At 31.6% G+C, this 23,163-nt stretch overlaps 1 protein-coding gene across 1 annotated transcript; it reads left to right on the top strand.

The window, feature by feature from the left end:
• The first annotated feature begins 912 nt into the window (after window positions 1-912).
• LOC143085238 (uncharacterized) lies at window positions 913-22,761 on the top strand. The gene is made up of 7 exons (XM_076261475.1): window positions 913-1,301; window positions 7,435-7,506; window positions 14,906-16,584; window positions 16,930-17,134; window positions 18,878-18,988; window positions 19,305-19,403; window positions 22,361-22,761. Exons 1-7 carry the CDS (start codon window positions 1,221-1,223, stop codon window positions 22,661-22,663), a joined length of 2,550 nt encoding a protein of 849 aa, XP_076117590.1. The 5' UTR covers window positions 913-1,220; the 3' UTR covers window positions 22,664-22,761.
• Window positions 22,762-23,163: the final 402 nt, after the last annotated feature.

Genomic DNA, 23,163 nt, shown 5'->3' with positions numbered 1-23,163 from the left:
ACGAGAAACTTAGTAACACAGTAACAAACTACAACCACTGAATCCAGTCTCCTGACTTGGAAATAGGCACATACAGAATGTGACTGCGTCAACTTAAGCATGCTAGTTGGTGTCCAATCCTCCCCTAATCAGGGACAGTGGTGTAATAGAACAGCATAAAGATTATTATGTGGTCATTGAATAAAAAAAATCTATAGGGTGTACCAATGCTTTTTTTTATAACAAAAGCCATACTATAAGTGATTGTACAAGTAATAAGTGAATTATAATTTGTACAAAATGCTACATGTTCACAGACAACGGAATTTATTACAAAGGATAATAATAATATATACTGGAATGGTCCTGGGTCCAATTGATTTTAATATGTTTATGTGATGTATGTTACTGAAATTCTTCTGCAAATACAGGGCCACCCGATATTACCAGTAGAAAGAACCCAATAGATATACATTGTAAGAAGATGTGGTAAGCGTGCCAATGAGACTATTATCCATTCAAATCACAATCATTTTCAATTATTTTCAATTTCTAAGGAAGATTGGCTGTCAAAATGCTAACATTCCAATTTTCAATAACAGTTAACAGCAAATAGATTATCATAATAACAGATAACAAAATAGATAATAGTCCTATAACAGCTAACAAAGAATAAGACAATAACAGCTAACAGTAAATATATTTTCAGAATAACAGATAACAAAGAATTAAAATGCCCCATAACAGCATAACAGTTAAACCCCTTGCCCCCCCTCTTTATGGGCGTATACAAAATTTACGCTTTTCAATATTTTCAATTTCACGTTACATTTGATATATTTCTAATCGTCTAGACAACACTTTTCACCTGTATAACAAAATTTCCGTATTGTTACGTGTAGTCAATGAAAACCGTTGATCTGTGACACAGTCACATGCAATAGCGATCAACGGTGACACGGTTTCGGGCTTTCAACACAAAGATAGACAACTTATTGATTTTTTCATATCTGAAATTACTGCTCCCTGGCATAATTACATATTAAATATGCACAACACTGTTGTGTATGTTTTTGAACAGAGAATATATTCGCTGTGACTAGTATGGAGATATGATTATGTAGTTGATAATTACGTTTGACAGTAGAAGTGTTAATCACATACAGTAGTGGGTAACGACAAGTCACCGCTAGCTTTGATTATTTCCGTGAACTAGCTGAATACAACCATACATCTGCGCCATGTCGAGCTTATTTTCTTGTCTCGGGAAGAAAAGTAAAACGAAAAAGAAAAACAAAGGAAAACCCCCAGAAGCAAAACAGGTTAGTCTTTTGACAGTTAACATGTTTATTTTTATTGAAACATAATTATGATAATATTGTTTACACTTAACTTTATATGCATAAATTTGTAATGATTTTTTTGCGGGTTTTTATGCGTTGTATTATCTGCATTGTTAATTCGCCCTGATGGCTGTTTTTTTTTTTTTTTTGCAAAAGGGGGGAGGGGTCTTGTTTGGTTTTATTGATTGTAACTATCATTTTTTTTTTTTTTTACATAATATGAAATAATATTTCGGTTAGTACATTTTCTAGCTGAATGGTGAAACATATTGATTGATTGCTCTGTTTACTACTGTATTACATAATCATTAGCATAATCGCATATTTAACGTTCCACCAATACAAGAAAACACATAATTTACAACTTTTCTTTTCGGCTTCATTGAAAACTGGCTTCACATACAAAATTTTGTGACTTAACTCCACGTGGTTTTTACCGGTAATACAGCTCATTAAATTGCGTCCTTGGGGTTTTGAAGTGCATATTGAACTTTATATTTGAATAAAGATTAACTTTAAACTTTAATCAGGTGTAAAGGAAGGATTTAAACGATAAAAAAATTTTTAAATTTTGACGCAGTTTATGTATTATTTCCCTGTTGGTCATTAAGATTGTTCATTGATTTTATACCTAATTTAATTTCAAAAGTCTTTTTTATCTGTGAAGAATCAATTATTGAGCATTGTGGCACCGTTAAAGTCCACAATTCCTCTAAAGTCCACAACACCGCTAAAGTCCACAACAAATTTCCGCTAAAGTCCACAACGCCGCTAAAGTCCACAAAATTTCCGCTAAAGTCCACAAAATTACCTCCGCTAAAGTCCACAAGAAAACGCCGTTAAAGTCCACAATAACAAGTTCCGCTAAAGTCCACAAAAAAGCACCGTTAAAGTCCACACCAATTTTTTTTATTGTTAAAAACATATAATTCGTTATTTTTATCCCGTTAGTACAATACAAAGCATTGGCCTTTCTTCTCGGTAGTATTTTTTTTTATCAGTTTGATACATGAAAAAAGTACAGTATCGGTATATGATTTTGTTCTATCAATTTTGATCTTGATGGCCAATTTGGACATCATTTCTAAAAAGTTTGTAAATTCGTTATTTATTATTACTGCATTCAACAAGTAATTTTTTTCTCTTATTCTTTGCATATAATCACTTTTTGACATAATTAATGTACAAAGCAAATGTGCCTCCTAATCTATAACATTTGAACGACATGCAACAATCTTGATTATATCATTAAACAAAAAAATACTAAGTTTATGAATTCCCAAAGGTCTCCTGTCGCAAAACTTTTAACCAACGTTTAACGTTATTAATTTCTGTTATGATTTTCAGAACGGAAAAATGAAGCCAGTATGATAAATTCCAAATAAAAAAGAAAATTTTCTATGCTTTAAGTTATATTTTTATCGATTAGTATCAGATATCGATGCGTTGAATGGGTTTCTACCAAAATGTCACAACAAAACCTGATTTGATCGATAAAGGAAGATGTGGTATGAGTCACAGTGCCAATAAGACAACTCTCTATCCAAGTTAAAATTTATAAAAGACCATTATAGGTCAAGGTACGGCCTTCAACACGGAACCTTGGCTCACACGGAACAGCCAGCTATAAAAGTCCCCAACAATTACAAGTGTAAAACCATTCAAAAGGAAAAACCAATGCCCATAAATGGGGCTTAAGAAAATATACATACACTAGTTGTTTATCTTGGTAAAGTGTTTTAATCACATGTAAAATTACTCACAAGATTAATTTCTATAAACTCACAAAACGCTAAATCTGTTCTACAGTATTAAACCAATAAAATTGTATTGAAAAGAACAGAAACATTCTTTGATATAATATAATTCGTAAAAGTTTCAGATTAAAACTTCATACTAGTCTTCCATTTAGCCTTTTCAAAATACTAAAAAAGTATCTTTAAAAGAGAATAAAGAAACGAAATTAACTCTGAAAGCGATACCGTGAACTTTGATGTGACGTACATTCAATCAATCAATATGACTATAGGATAGTTCAACAATTGTTGGTGTTCGGGTTCAATGCAAGATGAACGTTCCTATCGCCTTTATTCTATATCCACATCCTGTCTTTATCCTATTCCCACACCCCCAATGCTCATAGACACTTATTTTTATTAGTTCTGGATTTCTCAACACACAAATACGTCAGCTAGGTTTTTTTTATTTGGTCATACTTTTCTTCGGTTAGTTTTGTTTTTCATTTTTGGTGTAAATCAAATTTTTTGGATAAGATATAAACTTTGTGTTATATCATCAGAAATTGAGAATTAACGCTTCAAAATAGATAAATTACCAAATAAACAAATAAACCTATGAGAGGTCTGCTTCTATTGGTACTAATTTTGTTTAAAATCTTACATGAAATAGTTCCTAATATTTGTTATGAAAAATACCCATAGATTTCGTGATATATGTATAACAACTAATTATAGGTGACAAATACTCCTGACCATTTTACTTTACTGGATTATCGGTTTTTGAAGTACAACGTTCCTAAATGTTCTAAAAACTTATCTTCCAAAATATACATGTATGTACTTCCATAACTTCAATTGCAATTTGAGCATTTGAACTTAATTTCATACTAAAAAATGTAGCGTCACTTTTTAGCTCACCTGGCCCGAAGGGCCAAGTGAGCTTTTCTCATCACTTTGCGTTCGGCGTCGTCCGGCGTCGTCGTCGCCATCGTTAACTTGTACAGAAATTTTCCCGTCTGAAATTACTTAAACAAAGTGTAACTAAACTTATCCACAATCATCATAAGAGTATATAGTTTTAAAAATGTGTCCAATGACCCTGCCCGCGAACGAAGATGGCATACATGGCTAAAAAAAGTACATAGGGTAAAATCAGTTTTTGGTTTATATCTCTGAAACTGAAGCATTTAGAGCAAATCTGACGGTGGCAAAAATGTTCATCAGGTTTAGATATATCTGCCCTGAAATTTTAAGACAACCAGTTGTTGGGTTGCTGCCCCTGAGTTCTTTGCTATTATCTTAGATATTATCATAATATCTAATGATATCTTATACTATACATTATGATTTTAACCTATTTTAAATGATTTCCAAAGGATCAGTAAATACAGGTGAGCGACACAGGCTCTTTAGAGACTCTAGTTTATTTGGTTAAAGTTTTTATTTCATTTTCTGACTCTTGATAAATTTGACAAATGCACATGTATGGTCGACCTCATACTAAACCATACGAGTATACTCATACGGTACGAGTATACGTTCAGGTATACTTATATGGTCCACATTGTACGCGTAAGGGTTCAAATCAGATATACTCATATTGTCTGGAACATATATATACATGTAGCATTGTTGAAAAAACTTATACTTGTACTCATCATGGATAATACACAATACAGAACCACATCCGCGTATAATTTATTCAATTCATCTTTCATTCTGAAACAAATTCATTTTCCTTTTTGAAAACAAAACAAACAGTTGTTTATAATGTCTGTGTCATTTTGGTCTCTTGTGGACAGTTGTCTCATTGGCAATCATACCATATCTTCTTTTTTATATGCAAACCAAAGAGTGATGGAAATCTGCTGAGCACCACAAAATGCATGAATGTGTGGTATTCTTTATCATTATTTTGATTTCAAAAAAGAACATGATGGATCCAAGTCTATTTTTGAGATTTACGGACCGTTTTGGCTGCTGTGGAACCTAACAGACACTGAATGGAAATCTTACTTATGTTTTATAGATATTGCAAAGGAAATTTAAATATCAAATATAGGCTCCAAATTATGTCTCCAGCATATACATAAAGAGAACGCTATGTTGGAGTTTCTTGTGGATGAACAAATATTTACTAAAAAATAAAAAGAGTATAATAGTTAGATAACTTTTCAGAAATGTTGCCTGTTTGATTGATAGAAAATCGCATAAAAATCGATAAAGCAAATACTATAATTTTTTCATTCATCAAAAATATAATTTATGCTGACAAGAAATACTTTCTAAGAACAGAAGTCCGTGCTTTTAATTAGATTTATAATATCGGGTGTAAAAAACAGAAAATTGTCTTTTGATAATGAAAAAAAAAATGTTTGGACTTTAACGGTGCTTTTTTGTGGACTTTAGCGGAACTTGTTGTTGTGGACTTTAACGGTGTTTTCTTGTGGACTTTAGCGGAGGTCATTTTGTGGACTTTAGCGGAAATTTTGTGGACTTTAGCGGCGTTGTGGACTTTAGCGGAAAATTGTTGTGGACTTTAGCGGTGTTGTGGACTTTAGAGGAATTGTGGACTTTAACGGTGCCACAGAGCATCTATTATTAAATGGGTTTTAAACATATTTATTCGACATAATTACAAATAAATAGGTAACAGGTGTAAACTATATACGATATTTTCATTCTGTAGTGAAAAAGAGACCATTAAAAAGGTTAAAATGCATTGATTTGTAGTAAAATGATCAACAAGGACATAACAATGGATACTCAAATAGTATGAGTCATAGGTATCATCATATGATCAAAAGAAAGGGGGAAAAGACAAATAGTCTACAAAATGACAAAACACATGAAAAAGAACAAGTAAATCACATGAAAATCGGGCATTAAAGGTGGTCCTCCCTTATTCACGTGAATTTGTGTAAGTGGTATAGGATATTATAGTAAGTTGTATGGCAGTTTAATGTGTGGATCTCCCTTTATTGAAAATTTCATTGGGCCACCCCTGTTCAGCTGTATACCTCTACTGGGGGTGAACCGAAGTTAGGTGGTCAAGAGGCAGACATTTTTGAGAAGAGGGGCGGGTGCCCCTCTGTTGCTACATATAAATTCATGGTTACAATGTAGCGAAAAGACTTCTCCCCAACCTAACATTGCCTTGTTTGCCCCTCGCCCTTTTCAAAATCCTGGATCTGCATTTTGGGTGCTTCAGAATAATAAGCAGTTCTCGTTCCGCTAGTCATTGTGTGCTTGTCTCAATGTCGAAATTATTGTTTAGTTGTATAAAACTCACGATAAACCTCTAAACCGTAGTCATGTCCGAATGTGAAAGTTTGAAAAGTAGGTACGAACCTAAATCGGGGATGGGACGCTTAAATAGTCTTAAATGTCAACCCACGTAGATTGATTGATTATTTATTGAATACCCCACAAAATACAAAAACAGCCTCTTGTATTGCTATAGTTAATATGCAAAGCAATAGCAAACGATAAATTTCATAGTAACAAAGTAATAATTGTACCGCCAAATCTATCAACGTCTACATTGTATAAAGCAATAATTCACTTCTAACTGTTCAGTACACTTAATAGCCATTATTAACTAATGGTTCTAGGAGCATTTATTTGAAGAATGAATGTTACTATTTGCTAAATTGGTAATTTATTAAAAAGCTCCCTTTTTACATAAGGTTGTGACTTAGACGAATGAATTATATTTAAACATTTATATTCATAATATGAATTGTTTACTTAATCAAAATGTGTGTACCATGTATGTTTACTATAAGTTTCCCCCCCCTTAATTAATATTAATGTTGTAATATGCTCCTTGTGGTCCCATTTATTGGAAACAAAATGTATTTATGTCTATAGATGATATAGAAATATATATACAATCGACAGATCAAATACACTTTTAAATCAAATAGACTTATAATGGAGATGGACAATTCTAATTACACGATAATACTTTTATCAACTATGGACTTTTGACGAGGTCAATTCGTTTTATACCGACATGTTTAGATTATGCTGACCGTGTCAATATAATCTTACCAGTCCATATGCAATGTATTGACTACGTGAAAGTCAATAAAATATATTCTAGTATTCTATATGTAAAAATGTAAATATATTATATGTATCAATGTAGTGTACTATGAAAATGGACTCAATGTTCGTTTTGTTTATGTTACTCTATATTTTTCGAGACTTTTAATACCATGAATACTGACTGTCTATATAAATAGAATCAATGCTTCAGATACATCGAGTAGATCCCTTTGATTCATTTGCTCGTAATAACCATTGAAAACTTAATGCTACTCCATACATGTATGTAATAATAATTGATATCGTATACCTATTATTAGGTTGAAGACCAACCTAAAGACGATGGAGGAGACAAGGATATTCATATTGAAGAAGACATCCCTGCAGACAAGGTTCGATTATTTATACAATTATATGAAGGTTCTCCTTTCTTCTCCCATATTTTTTTTCTTAACAGTGAGTTATAACATATATGTTCAGAGCCAATTCATTCAATTATAAATCTTAACACAATAATCAATAATTGGTATTGATCTGCAATGTAATGTAAATTTAATATGTTTTTCTGTATACCTTAGTTCAACTTAGGTGATACCAGAATAAAATTATATATAATCTATAATAAATGCTTCATGGCGAGTTTTCTTGGTCAGATTATTGCTTTATGGAAGAAAATAGAGACTAATTGTAGTCCTACAATCAAAGACATTTGTGTCAGAAAATTTATACCATTTTGTTCCAGCTATGCTGCCTTAAAAAGTTTCAATGATAATTATTGAAGGTTGAAAATTCAGATAATGTAGACATTCGAATGTGGAAAGCAAAAATGTTTCATCTATATTTTGTTGAAAAAAACAAGAAGTTGCACATGTACGCTAGTTCAAGTACATCTATATATCATATACGCAAAATAATTACATTTGCTGCATCAGTGTGTGTGATGTAACCTTGGTATTCTGTCCTATATAGATATAAGTAAGTTAAGCGTACATCTATAGGGTTGATGGTATATTTTATCAAAGGACATAATTAGTACGCTTAAATTTACAAATCTTGACAAGTTACTTGTATCTGCAAAAATAATCACGAGTATAATACATTTCATGCTTCAGGATTAACCGCTATAGCCTAAACTTAAAGGCGCTGGAGTTAGGTTTTAATACACGGGAACCATCTTCCATTTCTTTCAAAGTAAAGTTTTACAAATTTAATTATTTTTTACTGAATTACCGCAAACATAATGTGCCCATGCATTTGAGGCGTTTGTTTACCTCAGTTCAACAGCTAACTATGCCCTTCCATGAAACCTAAGACAAATTAATCAGTAGTATGCTTTATATCCTATATCTATTTATAATGTGCCAGATTATCGATAGCTTCCATGGAACTATACAGTATAAATTAATTCGTTTTCTTTCCTTTGATTTCCAAATAAAAATTGCTATCAATATCATATAGCTGTTGTTGTTTTCAAACAATATATGCCATAATATTAATGATGACATTTTCACGTGTCCACTAATTCAAATTATGACTGCGTGTTTGTGTGCGAGTTTTGTTTTAGCTTTTCAAAGTTCAAGGTAAATTTTTTCAGTTTACAAATCTTTTAAGCTGTCCTTGGCGTAGTTCATGTTTTTTATTCAGGCTGACAGCAAATATTCAATTCTTTTTAGGGGAGACAATTTCAAAATCAATTTGCTATGTCATGTATGTATTATTTATTATACGATGAATAATATAATTTAAATATTTTAAATGCAATCTTCTGGGATATTATTTTAACACGCAAGAAAATCTAAGATCTTAATTCTCATAAATGATGAATGTTTCCATAGAAACACAACAATATAATGAGACGTTCATTTAGTCGACGTCCGATATTAAAGAGAAAAACAATCTTTTGTATAATGTTAAAACGAAATATACAAATCTACAGCAGAAAATATAGATCCGTTGGCAAAAAGTAGTCTATGAAAAGCACTTGGTAACACAATTATACAGGCATAGTTGATGTTTTAAAGTGTAAGAATGCATAATTCTGTATAAGAAGATTTTTTTTTATTGATATCAAGGAATTCTTTATACGTCATCATTTTGTGTTTACATTATTGAGCTTTCAAAAAGGGGGTATCTATGAATTAAAACGGATACGACGTTGATATAACGTCAGTGAGACAGGGACCTAACAACATAAATCATCAATAGACATCTAGAGGCCAACTTATAGTCTTCAACAATAGACGGGTGTCTCTATACAATATGTCAAAAGTCTAAAATCTGTAATCGATTGAATAAATTCAACACACCTATCAAATATTTGCCATGTGTGTTATCTGCCCGGATATGCACATAATACTTGCTTCCAGACATTAATCAGCAATCAATAGATCAACCATTTAGCAGTGCTTTACTTGTAGCTGTAATATCGATATTTTTAGAAGGGACTGTTTCCAGAAGGATTTATATTGTGGGTTGTTTTGTTTATCTTGTTTTAAGAAAATCACATAACAGTTGTCTCAGCCTCTAAATGTAAGAATATCACATAACAGTTGTCTTAACCTCTAAATGTAAGAAAATCACATAACAGTTGTCTCAACCTCTACATATAAGAAAATCACATAACAGTTGTCGTAACCTCTAAATGTAAGCAAATCACATAACAGTTGTCGTAACCTCTAAATGTAAGAAAATCACATAACAGTTGTCTCAACCTCTAAATGTAAGAAAATCACATAACAGTTGTCGTAACCTCTAAATGTAAGCAAATCACATAACAGTTGTCTTACCCTCTAAATGTAAGAAAATCACATAACAGTTGTCTCAACCTCTAAATGTAAGAAAATCACATAACAGTTGTCGTAACCTCTAAATGTAAGAAAATCACATAACAGTTGTCTTAACCTCTAAATGTAAGAATATCACATAACAGTTGTCTTATCCTCTAAATGTAAGAAAATCACAAAACAGTTGTCTTAACCTCTAAATGTAAGAAAATCGCATAACAGTTATCTTAACCTCTAAATGTAAGAAAATCACAAAACAGTTGTCTTAACCTCTAAATGTAAGAATATCACATAACAGTTGTCTTAACCTCTAAATGTAAGAAAATCACATAACAGTTGTCTTAACCTCTAAATGTAAGAAAATCACATAGCAGTTGTCTTAACCTCTAAATGTAAGAAAATCACAAAACAGTTGTCTAAACCTCTAAATGTAAGAATATCACATAACAGTTGTCTTAATCTCTAAATGTAAGAAAATCACATAACAGTTGTCGTAACCTCTAAATGTAAGAAAATCACAAAACAGTTGTCTAAACCTCTAAATACAAGCAAATCACATAACAGTTGTCTCAACCTCTAAATGTAAGAAAATCACATAACAGTTGTCTTAATCTCTAAATGTAAGCAAATCACATAACAGTTGTCTTAACCTCTAAATGTAAGAATATCACATAACAGTTGTCTTAACCTCTAAATGTAAGAATATCACATAACAGTTGTCTAAACCTCTAAATGTAAGAAAATCACATAACAGTTGTCTAAACCTCTAAATATAAGAATATCACATAACAGTTGTCTAAACCTCTAAATGTAAGAAAATCACATAACAGTTGTCTTAACTTCTAAATGTAAGAATATCAAATAACAGTTTTCTAAACCTCTAAATGAAAGAAAATCACATAACAGTTGTCTTAACTTCTAAATGTAAGAATATCACATAACAGTTGTCTAAACCTCTAAATGTAAGCAAATCACATATCAGTTGTCTTAACCTCTAAATGAAAGAAAATCACATAACAGTTGTCTCAACCTCTAAATGTAAGAAAATCACATAACAGTTGTCGTAACCTCTAAATGTAAGCAAATCACATAACAGTTGTCTTAACCTTTAAATGTAAGAAAATCACATAACAGTTGTCTTAACTTCTAAATGTAAGAATATCACATAACAGTTGTCTAAACCTCTAAATGTAAGCAAATCACATAGCAGTTGTCCTAACCTCTAAATGTAAGAATATCACATAACAGTTGTCTTAACTTCTAAATGTAAGAAAATCACATAACAGTTGTCTTAACTTCTAAATGTAAGAATATCACATAACAGTTGTCTAAACCTCTAAATGTAAGCAAATCACATAACAGTTGTCGTAACCTCTAAATGTAAGAAAATCACATAGCAGTTGTCTTAACCTCTAAATGTAAGAAAATCACAAAACAGTTGTCTTAACATCTAAATGTAAGAAAATGACATGACAGTTGGCTTGACCTTTAAATGTAAGAAAATCATATAACAGTTGTCTTAACCTCTAAATGTAAGAAAATCACAAAAACAGTTGTCTCAACCTCTAAATGTAAGAATATCATATAACAGTTGTCTTAATCTCTTAATGTAAGAATATCATATAACAGTTGTCTCAACCTCTAAATGTAAGAATATCATATAACAGTTGTCTCAACCTCTAAATATAAGAAAATCACATAACAGCTAATTGCCTTAACCTCTAAATGTAAAACAAATCACATAACAGTTGCCCTAACCTCTAAGTTTACAAATGACCTACACGCAATAACCATGAATGATACAATATCGTGCATATTTACCTATCTCAAATTCTAAAAATATAAAAAAGTTAATTAACGTCATATTTTTGTTATTTAATTATGTTACAAGCACATACCAATATCTACATCAATAATTTCTGTAGCATCTGAATGTAAGTAAGGCATGAAAGGCCTAAATCATAAATATCAGGTACATAAAGTGTACATTATAGATCAACATCATGATCTTGTTATTCTGTTACGTGAATTGATTGGAAATATATTAATGTCAAATGTAAATATCGTAAGGTTAAAGGAAATAAAATTGAGAAAAGAAATGGCGAATATGTCAAAGCGACAACAACCCGACAAAATAAAAGATAACAGCCGAAGGCCGCCAATGGGTCCTTAACGCAGCGAGAAAAGCCCCTTCACAAAAATTTGTACTAGTTCATTGAAAATGGACGGCATTCTAAACTCCAAAACATATAAATGAACTAAAATTAAAACAAACATACAAGACTATTAAAATCCAGAGGACAGGTACAAAAACATATGTTAAATAAAAGAGGGGCGAAAGATACCAGAGGGACATTCAATCTCATAGATCGAAAATAAACTTACAACGCCATGGCTAAAAAAGAAAAAGACAAATAGACAAATAATAGTACAAATTTCAACATAGAAAACCAAAGACTAAGCAACACGAACCCCACAACAAAAATTAATAAATCAAAAGGAAATCAGTTCATAACAGTATAACCACATGTATATCCTTCGCTTTTTCCAATATTTGTATTCTAAAAGTAAATGTAATTCGGTAAAGAGCATGCTCACACATATAAAAGTACATATTACATGTAGTAATATCTATTGTCACTTCAAGGCAATGTCGACAAAGGTCCTTCATTATAAGATGTTTAGCCAAAATAAGAAGCCGTTTTTATCATAACGGTTTTGGAGACGTTTTACTTTACTCGACTTGTAATATAAAGATACCGTATATTCAAACGAAAATGTCACTTTCCCCCCCACTAAAGTCATTCACCGTTTTAATTTACATAAATTTGTTTCAACTGCTTACATTGAGGTTTTAATCTATTTGCGGCCACTGTATTGATAAAATATAGGTGCGTGGTATATTCAATGTACAAAGATGAAATAAATGAATAATTCTATTGTCACAAGGCTAAGTATTTCAAGCTAAAACTTTCGATGTGTGCCTTCACTTTTTGTCAAGTTAAATATAAGACCGTGCATATCTGTAGCTAATACTGATCTTTCCTTTAAACCTATTTTGATTTAATTACGAAAACTAATATGCTAATTGGTATTCAAATGGCTTTCTGTTTTCACTGTTAGAATCTAGGTTAGAATAAGATATATAATCAGTCAACCATTTTAACAATTATGTCACCTTGGTACATGATTTACTGTTCTACAGTCTAAACAAAAACTAACATTGAAATTCCAAAAATTGTAACATATCTATAATGGGCGTTATTTTACAAGTTCACTAACTAATTGAAGCAGACAGAACACATGGCAATGATCGATCCTGTCACATTTTATAAATTATAACAATTTCCATCAAAGGGTTTTACAAATGAAAAATAAATTAACAACCATATATTAAAGTTAAGTTTGTGTCTGTCGTCGTACAGTTTCCCTGTCGACGTTATACTGTAGCATATGTAATTTATTTTCAATTTAGTCCCAGGACGGGCACATGATATATCATCGGATACTCGTTACTTGTCTGACGGTTAGCCTTGAGAATATCAATCCAGTAAAAACGGTTATTGTTACGCAAAGGAAAAGCGATTGATAAAAAATTAAGACGTCTATATAGATACACAATGAATGTAAAATGACTTCTTAATTCTCTAATTAAAACAGACCGAAAAATATGTTATGTCGGTGAGATACATTACATATTCCAGCACAAAATGATAAAACATTAATACTGTTTCTACGCAATATCTGAAAACAATTATGTGTGTTATATGAAGGACGCTTTGATATCAAAATGCTACAAAACCTACATTAAACAGCTTTCAATTTCAAAATAGAAATCTAAAATTGTTTAGCCTACTGGCATATAATAATTGCTATGTGTAGGCACAAAATAACTACTCGTGACATTTGGCGTAGGAGAAATAATTTGTAAGATTACACATAGATATCGATTTTTCTTTAGAATTTCTTGATTTATTTTTCAGACATAGTTAGCATGTTCTTTATAATATATAAACCATTTTAAAGTCGTTCGCGTTTCTAAATTATAAGTACTTTATATATTAGTACACATATCATTACCACTGATTATGAAATATTATTCCCCCAAGGTCTGTTCACGATTCTTGTATCTACATTATTCATTTTAATAGAATATGTGGCATAATATATATAATTGTCTTAAACCTAAGGTCAAACTATAAGTATCCCCCATTTTTTAAGTGGTCTGTTTATTTGGTGTCGAAGGATTAACCTTCTTGTCTCGCCTGTAAGACGTCATAGCAGTCCCATACGTTTCGTCGTTGAGAAAATTATGGTTAATTTTATTTTGAAATCATTTGATTTACGAAACTTTGACCGAACAGCAAGCTATTAAGGGCCACACAAAACCTTTATCCAATTTCATAAAGTTTTTTTTTTTATTTGATGCAATTCATTGCTTGATATGGCGTTTAGAGCCCTGAGTATACTTGCTCAAACACAGGCACTTGTCTCAGAAAAATAATTTCCTATATACCTTAATATAACGTGTTATATTAAGGTATATAGGAAATTTTTTTTCTGAGACAAGTGCCTGTGTGCTGAAAGTGTAAGTGGGTGTCAAGGTGTCTAAGTGATATTATTTTTGTTGAGTTGTCGTATTGGCGTTTACCCCATACCTTTATTCGTAACACTAACAAAATTATCTGTATATGTGCTTCGTATTTTGTAAACACTCTCAACTAAGATAGTATCTCCTTCTCCTATCTGAGTATTGTGCTTGTATGTATACATGCAGTCGGTTGTTACAGTGTATTAAACTTCTTGATATTTGTTATGAAAACGATTGGATCCTATGTATTAACGTATGACATGCAATGTAAACACGTACTAGACTTTTTACTTGACTGTGTATTAACTCTCAATTAGATTAACTTACTTAACTTATTAACTTATTTTTATTTATTTAATACTTGTCAATAAAGCATCAACCACAAATAATATCATTTTTTTCTCTTCATCTGATCAGGTAAATGGTCATTTGAATAATGACGAAGAGGAGGAAATAGATACCGGACCAGTCCAATGTACAGAGGAGACACAAGAGGTCACGCTCATCAAAGAGCTCAAATCAAAGCTCAGCATAAAGAAAGAGTGTGAGATAAAGGACGATAACTCTGACAAAACCGCAGAGGTTAAAAATGATCAAGTCAATAAAGGCCCTGAAGTATCTGAAATCATAGAACGTGCTGCAATTAAATCTGTTGGAGCAGAAATAGTAAAAATAGAAGCACAAGCCAAGGACAAGGGTAAACTTTTGATATCTGAAAGCATATCCGAGACAAACTTAAAACAAACCAACCATCAACTATCAGAACAGAATCAGAAATTAAAGAGGTCCTTTGAAGAGGGCGAAAAGGAAATTTTAAAACAGCAAGAAGATATACAAAACTTGAAATCAGAATGTTCAACACTTAGAGCAAATCTGAATGCCCACATGGAAATGAAAGATATCATCAGAGATCGCAATGACATATTGTCTTCAGTTGAGGAGCTAACGAATGTCTGCTCATCGTTGAAATTGAGACTTGATGAAGCCGAAAATGGAAAACAATTAAAGGACAAGCCAGCTTCCGATCTGGAATCTAAAATAAGCTCAGTTGATTCAGAACACAAAGGATTAAGCGTTAGCATAAAGAATACCCTGAGAAGTGTTCAAGAACTTGAATGTCGCGTAATAAATCTTGAACTTGATAAAGAAAGTGACATGGAGAATACAGATGAATCCGTGTCGAATTTCAAAGAAATGGAAAGTTTGAAAGCAAAATTTGAGCAGGATCTCATAGTTGCACTAGACAAAGGAAAAGAACAGATGAACCATTTAAAATCTTTAGAAGGCCAAGTTGGAAAATTGTCCTCAGAAATTTCAGAACTTCAAAAAGAAAATAAACAGCTTAAAGCGCAAAATTCACACGACAAAGAAACAGAAAAGTTGAACCAATTGAACACTTTTGAAAATAAAGTTGGAAAACTGAATCAGGATATTACACAGCTGGTAGAAGAGAACAAGGAACTCAAATGTCAGTTGGAGGCAAAAAAAGATGACGAAAACCTCATGAAATCATTAGAAGGTCAGAATAATACACAGAACAAAGAACTTTTGCGATTGGAAGAAGAAAATACAAAACTTGCAGTTCAAATATCTAATGACACAGGAAAGTTCAAACAGTTAGAACAATTAAAAACTTTAGAAAAGCAAGTCGAAAGTCAGAAAACGGAACTCGCCCAGCTTCTAGAGGACAACAGGCAGCTTATGGATCAAGTAAATAACGGAGTTGGAAAAACAAATTCATTGAATTCTATTAAAAATCAAGTTGAAAATTTAAACAAGGAAATATCAGATTTACAGAGTAAAAATAAAATGTTGGAAGATAAGATTGGAGAAAGTGTCAAATCCACTAAGACAAAAGATGAAAAGTTGTCGTCCCTGCAGAACATAGAGACCGATCTCCAAAATAAAATACATAACATGGAATCCAAAATGGAACAATATGAGGCTCGACATAAAAGCGAGACACAGGAAATGGTTAATCTGAAGAAAAAACTGGAGAAGTTGGAAAGTCAACTTAGAGAGAAGGAAATAGCACATCAGGATACCATACGAAAACTCGCAGAGGCGCAGAGCAAACAAGAGGAAATAAAGAAGAGGTAAATAATCTTAAAGTGTATATACACATGCATGTAAGATCGTATATATGATGTCATATTCTAAACCTGTAAACATGTCTTATTTCGATTTGTTTAGATACTGGTTAAATAAAAATTTAAATATGGGACTAACACAGATAATTTAAAGGAGTACAAACAACAAAATAGTCAGAAATCAAATGTTAATAAAGTGTTTTGCATCCAAAATGAACAGACTTTCTAAAGCAAACATAAGATTTCAGTATATGAGCAGTTCCAGTACCTGTCCAGACATCGTTCATTTAACACTTTGATGCCCATTTGAAATATCTCATTATCCATAAATATACGATGATGTTCTTTCAGGTTAAGCCATATGGCTAATGAGAAGGCATCACCTATTAACAACATATCATTGATGTCCTGTAATGGCGACGAGGGTCCGGTACAAATAGGGGAGAAGTTTCGAGAGCTGTACAATACTGTATGGCGTGAAGCATTTGATAAAGTACATACTGTCTGCAAAAGGGATGAAAGGAAAGTTTTACTGATTCTGATGGAGTATTTAACTGTAAGTTTGTGAATTATTGATATGTATACTTGACCAATCAATTATGTTCAATTGCTTTTGTCACTTTCAGTACTTCGAGCAGGTGCTCGTTGTCAAAAAACAAACGGTTGTGTAGAGATTGTGTTACATAATATTGCGTATGAATAAAATATTTAAAGAAAAGTTATCTGTTGGACACACTTTTCTTAGGCGAAAATAAATTATGTTAGTAGCAATCATAGTTGAACGAAAAGATAATATGTTCTATTTATAACTTTTCTTCTGACGATTAATGAGGTAATATTGTGTAAGTGTTGCTAAGTTCTTCTTTATGTTACTGTGTGTGATGTTATTGATTAAAATTTGTCTTGGGATGTGTTCTGCATTATTTTGTTTAAACTTGCAGCATAGGCTGTACTAGGAATGCATCAAAAATGAGAAGATTTGTTGTTTTATGAAAATTTATTAAACATAACATTTGCAATAATTATATTGAACAAACAATTTACCAAATGGCTGTTGTATCATTGCCGCATACAGATCGTCGTCATTGATAAGTACTGTTAGTCCCGAGGGTATCATTATCCCATTAGCTAGATACAAATCATAGAATGAAGATAAAAACATTTGTCTGAACCTTTTTTAATTTTTCTTTTTAGTATATAAAAAATGTTTTTTCTGTTACAAATCATGATGTATTGTTTTATGTGTACATGTTATACTGCCCATCAAGGGCCCTTGATTGGAATAATAAATATTCTTATTCTTATTCTTATTCTATGTTTTGTTGAAATGTGCCGTTATGGATATCATTTTAAACTAAAGAATATATCTCAGAATCTCCCTGCAAAACCCTTAGTCCTTGTCCAGATTTTGCTATATTTGGATTTTAAAATAATTTGGCCTTGAGCATCACCAAAGTACATTAATAATCGAAATGCGCACCTGCTGTAGTAGAACTTCTACCGTTAATGCTATTATTCGTATATTTTGTCTGACTGGACATCAACTTCGAACAGAGACTATCTAAGTATTCATTTGTCATAGTTGAAATATCCCACGCTTTTAAAATTGTAGGAGAAAAGGTTTAGTTTGTAACCCGGATTTTTTCTCTCTCACTCGATTTATGACTTTTGAACACCGGTATACTACTGTTGCCTTTACATGGGGTATAGAACAGTTAAACAATCATTGCGTATATATTTCATAGTAGGTCCTACATACATTAATTAATAAACTGTATGAAATAAATACACTGCATTTTCAAGTTCTATTGCAATATTCTGAACAGTTTTAATATTGCCTTTTAAATTATTTTCACTGTTGATTACAAGATATTCTTTTGAGAGATGGATATTAAATAACACGAAATCCACAAAAATCATGGGTTGAAATCAGGTATTGCTGGAGGGTAAGCTGTCCCTGCTTTACACATGGTCCCCGTCGTGTTGCTTTTAAAGTAAAGTAATCTGGTGATAATATTGTATCAGCAACATATATATTGTAAGATATACTGTCGTTCCAAGGTCGTATTTAATGGTGATGGCACTAATAGTGATTTGAAATCATCAAATCCTCACTATCAATTTCTAAATGTAACTCAAAATTTGAACAGTTCAGCCTGTTGTTGTTTGTAAAGAATATGAGTAAATGTGCAAGATACATATACTGAATGTATAACTTGAACCATACATAATCTTAATTACCGGAACGAGTAGAAGAAAACAATAATAAATTGATTTGAATATTATTTGTGTTTTGTAGGAATGTTATCTGTACTGTAGGAGAACTGCAAGGCATCAGATGGATGCTTTGTTATCACTACTTGTAAGCCCAACCAATATGAGAGGCAGTTTGCACAAGAGATTACAAGGAGTATGTTTTTCTTTTCCTTTTAAATCTATGAAAAAAAATCCCTTTTTACAAAATGATATGTTGATCATCAGTTTAGAAGACATTAGATCAGTAAAAAAAAACAAAAAACTTTTGAATATTTATTCATATATTGACAGAACAAATGCCACAGAAATATCAACACATTACATTGTTGTATATGTCAGTATACAACCTATAATTGATAAATACATGGTTATGGCAAGAATTACATCAGCTGTTTTTATTTGCTAATATTTTTATTAATAATATTACGAGATATTAGAATTTTAAAGAAATTAGACATTGCTTTTTTCAGAGGGCTGGTAGCATTGACCACATCCCTCCTGGACTGAAACAGAATATAATGGCATTTAGACGTACTCCATCAGACAATTTCATAGAATGTATTTTTGAGGTAAGCGTCAATATCAATTAATGACAATGCATTTCGCTTTAAATGTGTGTTTGTATAAAGTCTTATCGCTGTAATAGCGGGATAGCAAAGCCTTCTAATACAATTTCAAAAACAAACATGACAAATATAAATGTTTAAACAAATATATGATTTCGATGTTTGTGCACACTACACTTATTTCTTGTATTATGTTGATTAGATATGTTTGTCCAGATATATGGGTTTGAATGGAAATAACAGCGTACTAACCAAGAGGACATAATCAAAGCAGTCCAAAACTAAAAGAAAATATTTGCTTGAGTAGTCATACTTGTTGAACTTTGCTTACTTACTTCCACATAAAATCGTCGCCAATACCTTTGTTCGTGCAGTATAAAGAGTCTTTTGGTCAACAATTTCTTTGTTGGTGCAATATAAAGTTTTTTTGTCAACAATTTCTTTGTTGGTGCAATGTGAAGAGAGTTTTGGTCATCTATTTCTTTGTTGGTTCAATATGAAGTCTTTTAGTCATCTATTTCTTTGTTCGTGCAATATGAAGAGTCTTATGGTCATCTATTTCTTTGTTCGTGCAATAAGAAGAGTCTTTTAGTCATCCTTTTCTTTGTTCGTGCAATATGAAGAGTTTTTTAGTCATCTATTTCTTTGTTCATGCAATGTGAAGAGTCTTTTGGTCATCTATTTCTTTGTTGGTGCAATATGAAGAGTCTTTTAGTTATCTATTTCTTTGTTTATACAATGTGAAGAGTTTTTTGGTCAAAAATTTCTTTTGTTTATGCAGAATGAAAAGTCTTTTGTCAACAATTTCTTTGTTCATGCAATGTGAAGAGTCTTTTAGTCATCTATTTCTTTGTTGGTTCAATATGAAGAGTCTTTTAGTCATCTATTTCTTTGTTCGTGCAATATGAAGAGTCTTATGGTTGAATTTGTACTCGGCTCGAAACAGGAGTAATAGCTCGATAAAGCTCGTATTACTCTTATTTCTTAGCCTCGTGCAAATACAGATGATATTTAATCTATTTCTTTGTTCGTGCAATAAGAAGAGTCTTTTAGTCATCTATTTCTTTGTTCGTGTAATATGAAGAGTTTTTTAGTCATCTATTTCTTTGTTCATGCAATGTGAAAAGTCTTTTGGTCATCTATTTCTTTGTTGGTGCAGTATGAAGAGTCTTTTGGTCCTCTATTTCTTTGTACGTACAATGTGAAGAGTCTTTTGGTCATCTATTTCTTTGTTCGTACAATGTGAAGAGTCTTTTGGTCATCTATTTCTTTGTTCGTGCAATAAGAAGAAGCTTTTGATCATCTATTTCTTTGTTGGTGCAATGAGAAGAGTCTTTTAGTCATCTATTTCTTTGTTCATGCAATGTGAAGTCTTTGGTCATCTATTTCTTTGTTTGTGCGATGTGAAGTCTTTTGATCATCTATTTCTTTGTTCGTGCAATGTGAAGAGTCTTTTGGTTTGGTTTCCATCGCAGACTTTTTAAAGTACCTTGGTTAATGAACTTTCAAATTGTAATTGCAGAATCTGCTTTATAAAAAAATCTGATTAAAATTATAGATACCCTTGCTGTGTTTTGCTAGGTGCGGAAAATTGACTTATTGAAAAGGGATTACGCAGGGAAAAGGTGAATTTAAAAAAACCTTATTGACAGAATTTTCTGCAAAAAATGATTTAGAATAGAAAAAATAGATCTCCACACCTTTTTTCTTGTTATGAAGCAAAATTACAATGCTTACTTCTTTTAGAAAATTAATTATCTGTGTTATTTCCCTTACAGTCTTTTGTGATGCTGATACGATTTTTATTTGATCAATGAATCAAAAAATCTTGTATTTGTCAAAACAGTCGTAATATCATGATAAAATCACAAAACTGTACATAATAAATGTTAAATTTTAATATTACGAAAACGTTACCGAAAAATATAAGTACTCGTTCGGTTGTTTTCATTGAAAGTGGGATCATCAATAAAGTACATAATGTCAAGACAAACATCTGGGATGTTTCTTTCTTTAAACTTATTGCAACAGGAAATGTTCGAGAAATAATTGGTAAACCGGGTTTTTTATAAGGTTTTAGTAAAGTAGGGTATTTCCGGTTATGGATTGATATATGCATTATTTAGTTTGTCATTTCGTGAGGTAAAATGATAAGTTATGACTTCAGCAATACGATTCAAAGTTATGTTATAAGAAACGAAGTTTCGTCCTCTTTCATAGATAGCCCGAGTCTCATACTATATGATAATGTATAGATATACCATGTATTTTAATAGAAGGCCGACCAGCTCATTTGTTTTCAGCCTGCAACTTTTTTTGTCGGAAACGAGACATAGTGATGCTACATTTCGTTTCCACCGGCGTCAACATTTAGGTTCAGTCTCAGATTAAATATCATTCTAACAGGTTTGTCAATTCATTGTGGAATTTTACTAACCTTAGTCAGGAGGTTTTTAATAATAAAGAATGCATTCAGAGCACCAAATGGTTAAGCAAATTTTTATTAAATTTGTTTAAACCTATTATAAAAAAAAAGAATACATTCTGTTAGAAAATGAGTTTTAAACTTTTGTAATTAGATTCTGCAAATATGTCTTCACAAAATTTACAAATTCCAATAAAATAAAAAAATTACATAGCGAAACATGTTGCTGTTGGTCATTTAAAGTGTTTCAGACAGCAATTACTATGTTAAACCTTCATGTGATTCATTCCACAAAACTTAGATGAAAGCTTTTGTATGACGAAAAGACCATACATATTCAAAGAAAAATGAGGAAAATGTGTCCTGTTTAAATACTAGTAACCTTTCCGTATTTTTACTGATAAAGCACTATGTTTTTTACTTTGATTTGTTGGTTTGTTGTTGTTGCAGTTCACATTACATATAGTCTCTTTACACACATTCCAATGTTCAATGTTTTATTGACAGTTTACTTATTGTATTACTCTTTTTACAGGAATTTATGAATGTGGTAGATTACCAAAAATCAAGACATCTTAGAAACATACAAGCACGGGATATAACGGAAGTGACGCCGTTTGTTCGGAAATGTATTGGTGTATGCTGGGAAATGGTAACTCAAGAACCACCCATGTATCTATTGTTCAAGTTACGTCATAATCAAATCATAGAAAAGGACAGGTTTGACACCTACAGCAGTGATGGAAACAAAGTAGACTTTCTTGTTTGGCCCGCCTTGATGCGTGATGAAAATGGACCAATTTTAGAAAAGGGTGTTGTTCAAGCAATTCGTTCTTAAGTTGTAGCGAATTTTCTTTTAAAAATTAGATGTATAAATAAAAGAGTCACCCTTTGTGTTTTAAGTCAGAACAAAATTTTAATATCAGTAAAAACTATTGACGAGCTTCAAATGGTTGTATGCCTTCGGTTCATGTGATTTTTTCTTTTGTAATTTAGATGTATATAAAACATCAATCTCAAATCCGAGTACTTAGAACTAAACTAAATCATCAATAGAAAATATTATTGAGGTTCAAAATGGTTGTATAACATATCATAACATATATATTTTTGTGTTTCTCGGCATTTGCATTCTTATTATGAAATTATTTTCTAGGATTTGAAATCATAACTTCACCGTCATTATGTAGCAAACGGGTAAATGCATCTCAAGTGTACAAGAGTGGGTGGAATGTTTTAAATCACAAATCTTGCCATACATGGATTGACTTCATGGCTTGAGAGTATTTTCTAGTAAAGGAATTACTGTATATGTTTTAACTATGGCTATGTGTGATA

The sequence above is a fragment of the Mytilus galloprovincialis genome, chromosome 8 (genome assembly GCF_965363235.1).
Source record: "Mytilus galloprovincialis chromosome 8, xbMytGall1.hap1.1, whole genome shotgun sequence".
NCBI lineage: Eukaryota > Metazoa > Mollusca > Bivalvia > Mytilida > Mytilidae > Mytilus > Mytilus galloprovincialis.
This window is presented reverse-complemented; position numbering and strand designations above follow the sequence as displayed.

Excerpts from the sequence above, each read along its gene's own strand:
- LOC143085238 (XM_076261475.1), top strand. The coding sequence starts at position 1,221 with ATGTCGAGCTTATTTTCTTGTCTCGGGAAGAAAAGTAAAACGAAAAAG. Across the intron at positions 7,507-14,905 it reads AAGACATCCCTGCAGACAAG|GTAAATGGTCATTTGAATAA; the intron begins GTTCGATTATTT and ends TCATCTGATCAG. Across the intron at positions 17,135-18,877 it reads TTCTGATGGAGTATTTAACT|GAATGTTATCTGTACTGTAG; the intron begins GTAAGTTTGTGA and ends TGTGTTTTGTAG.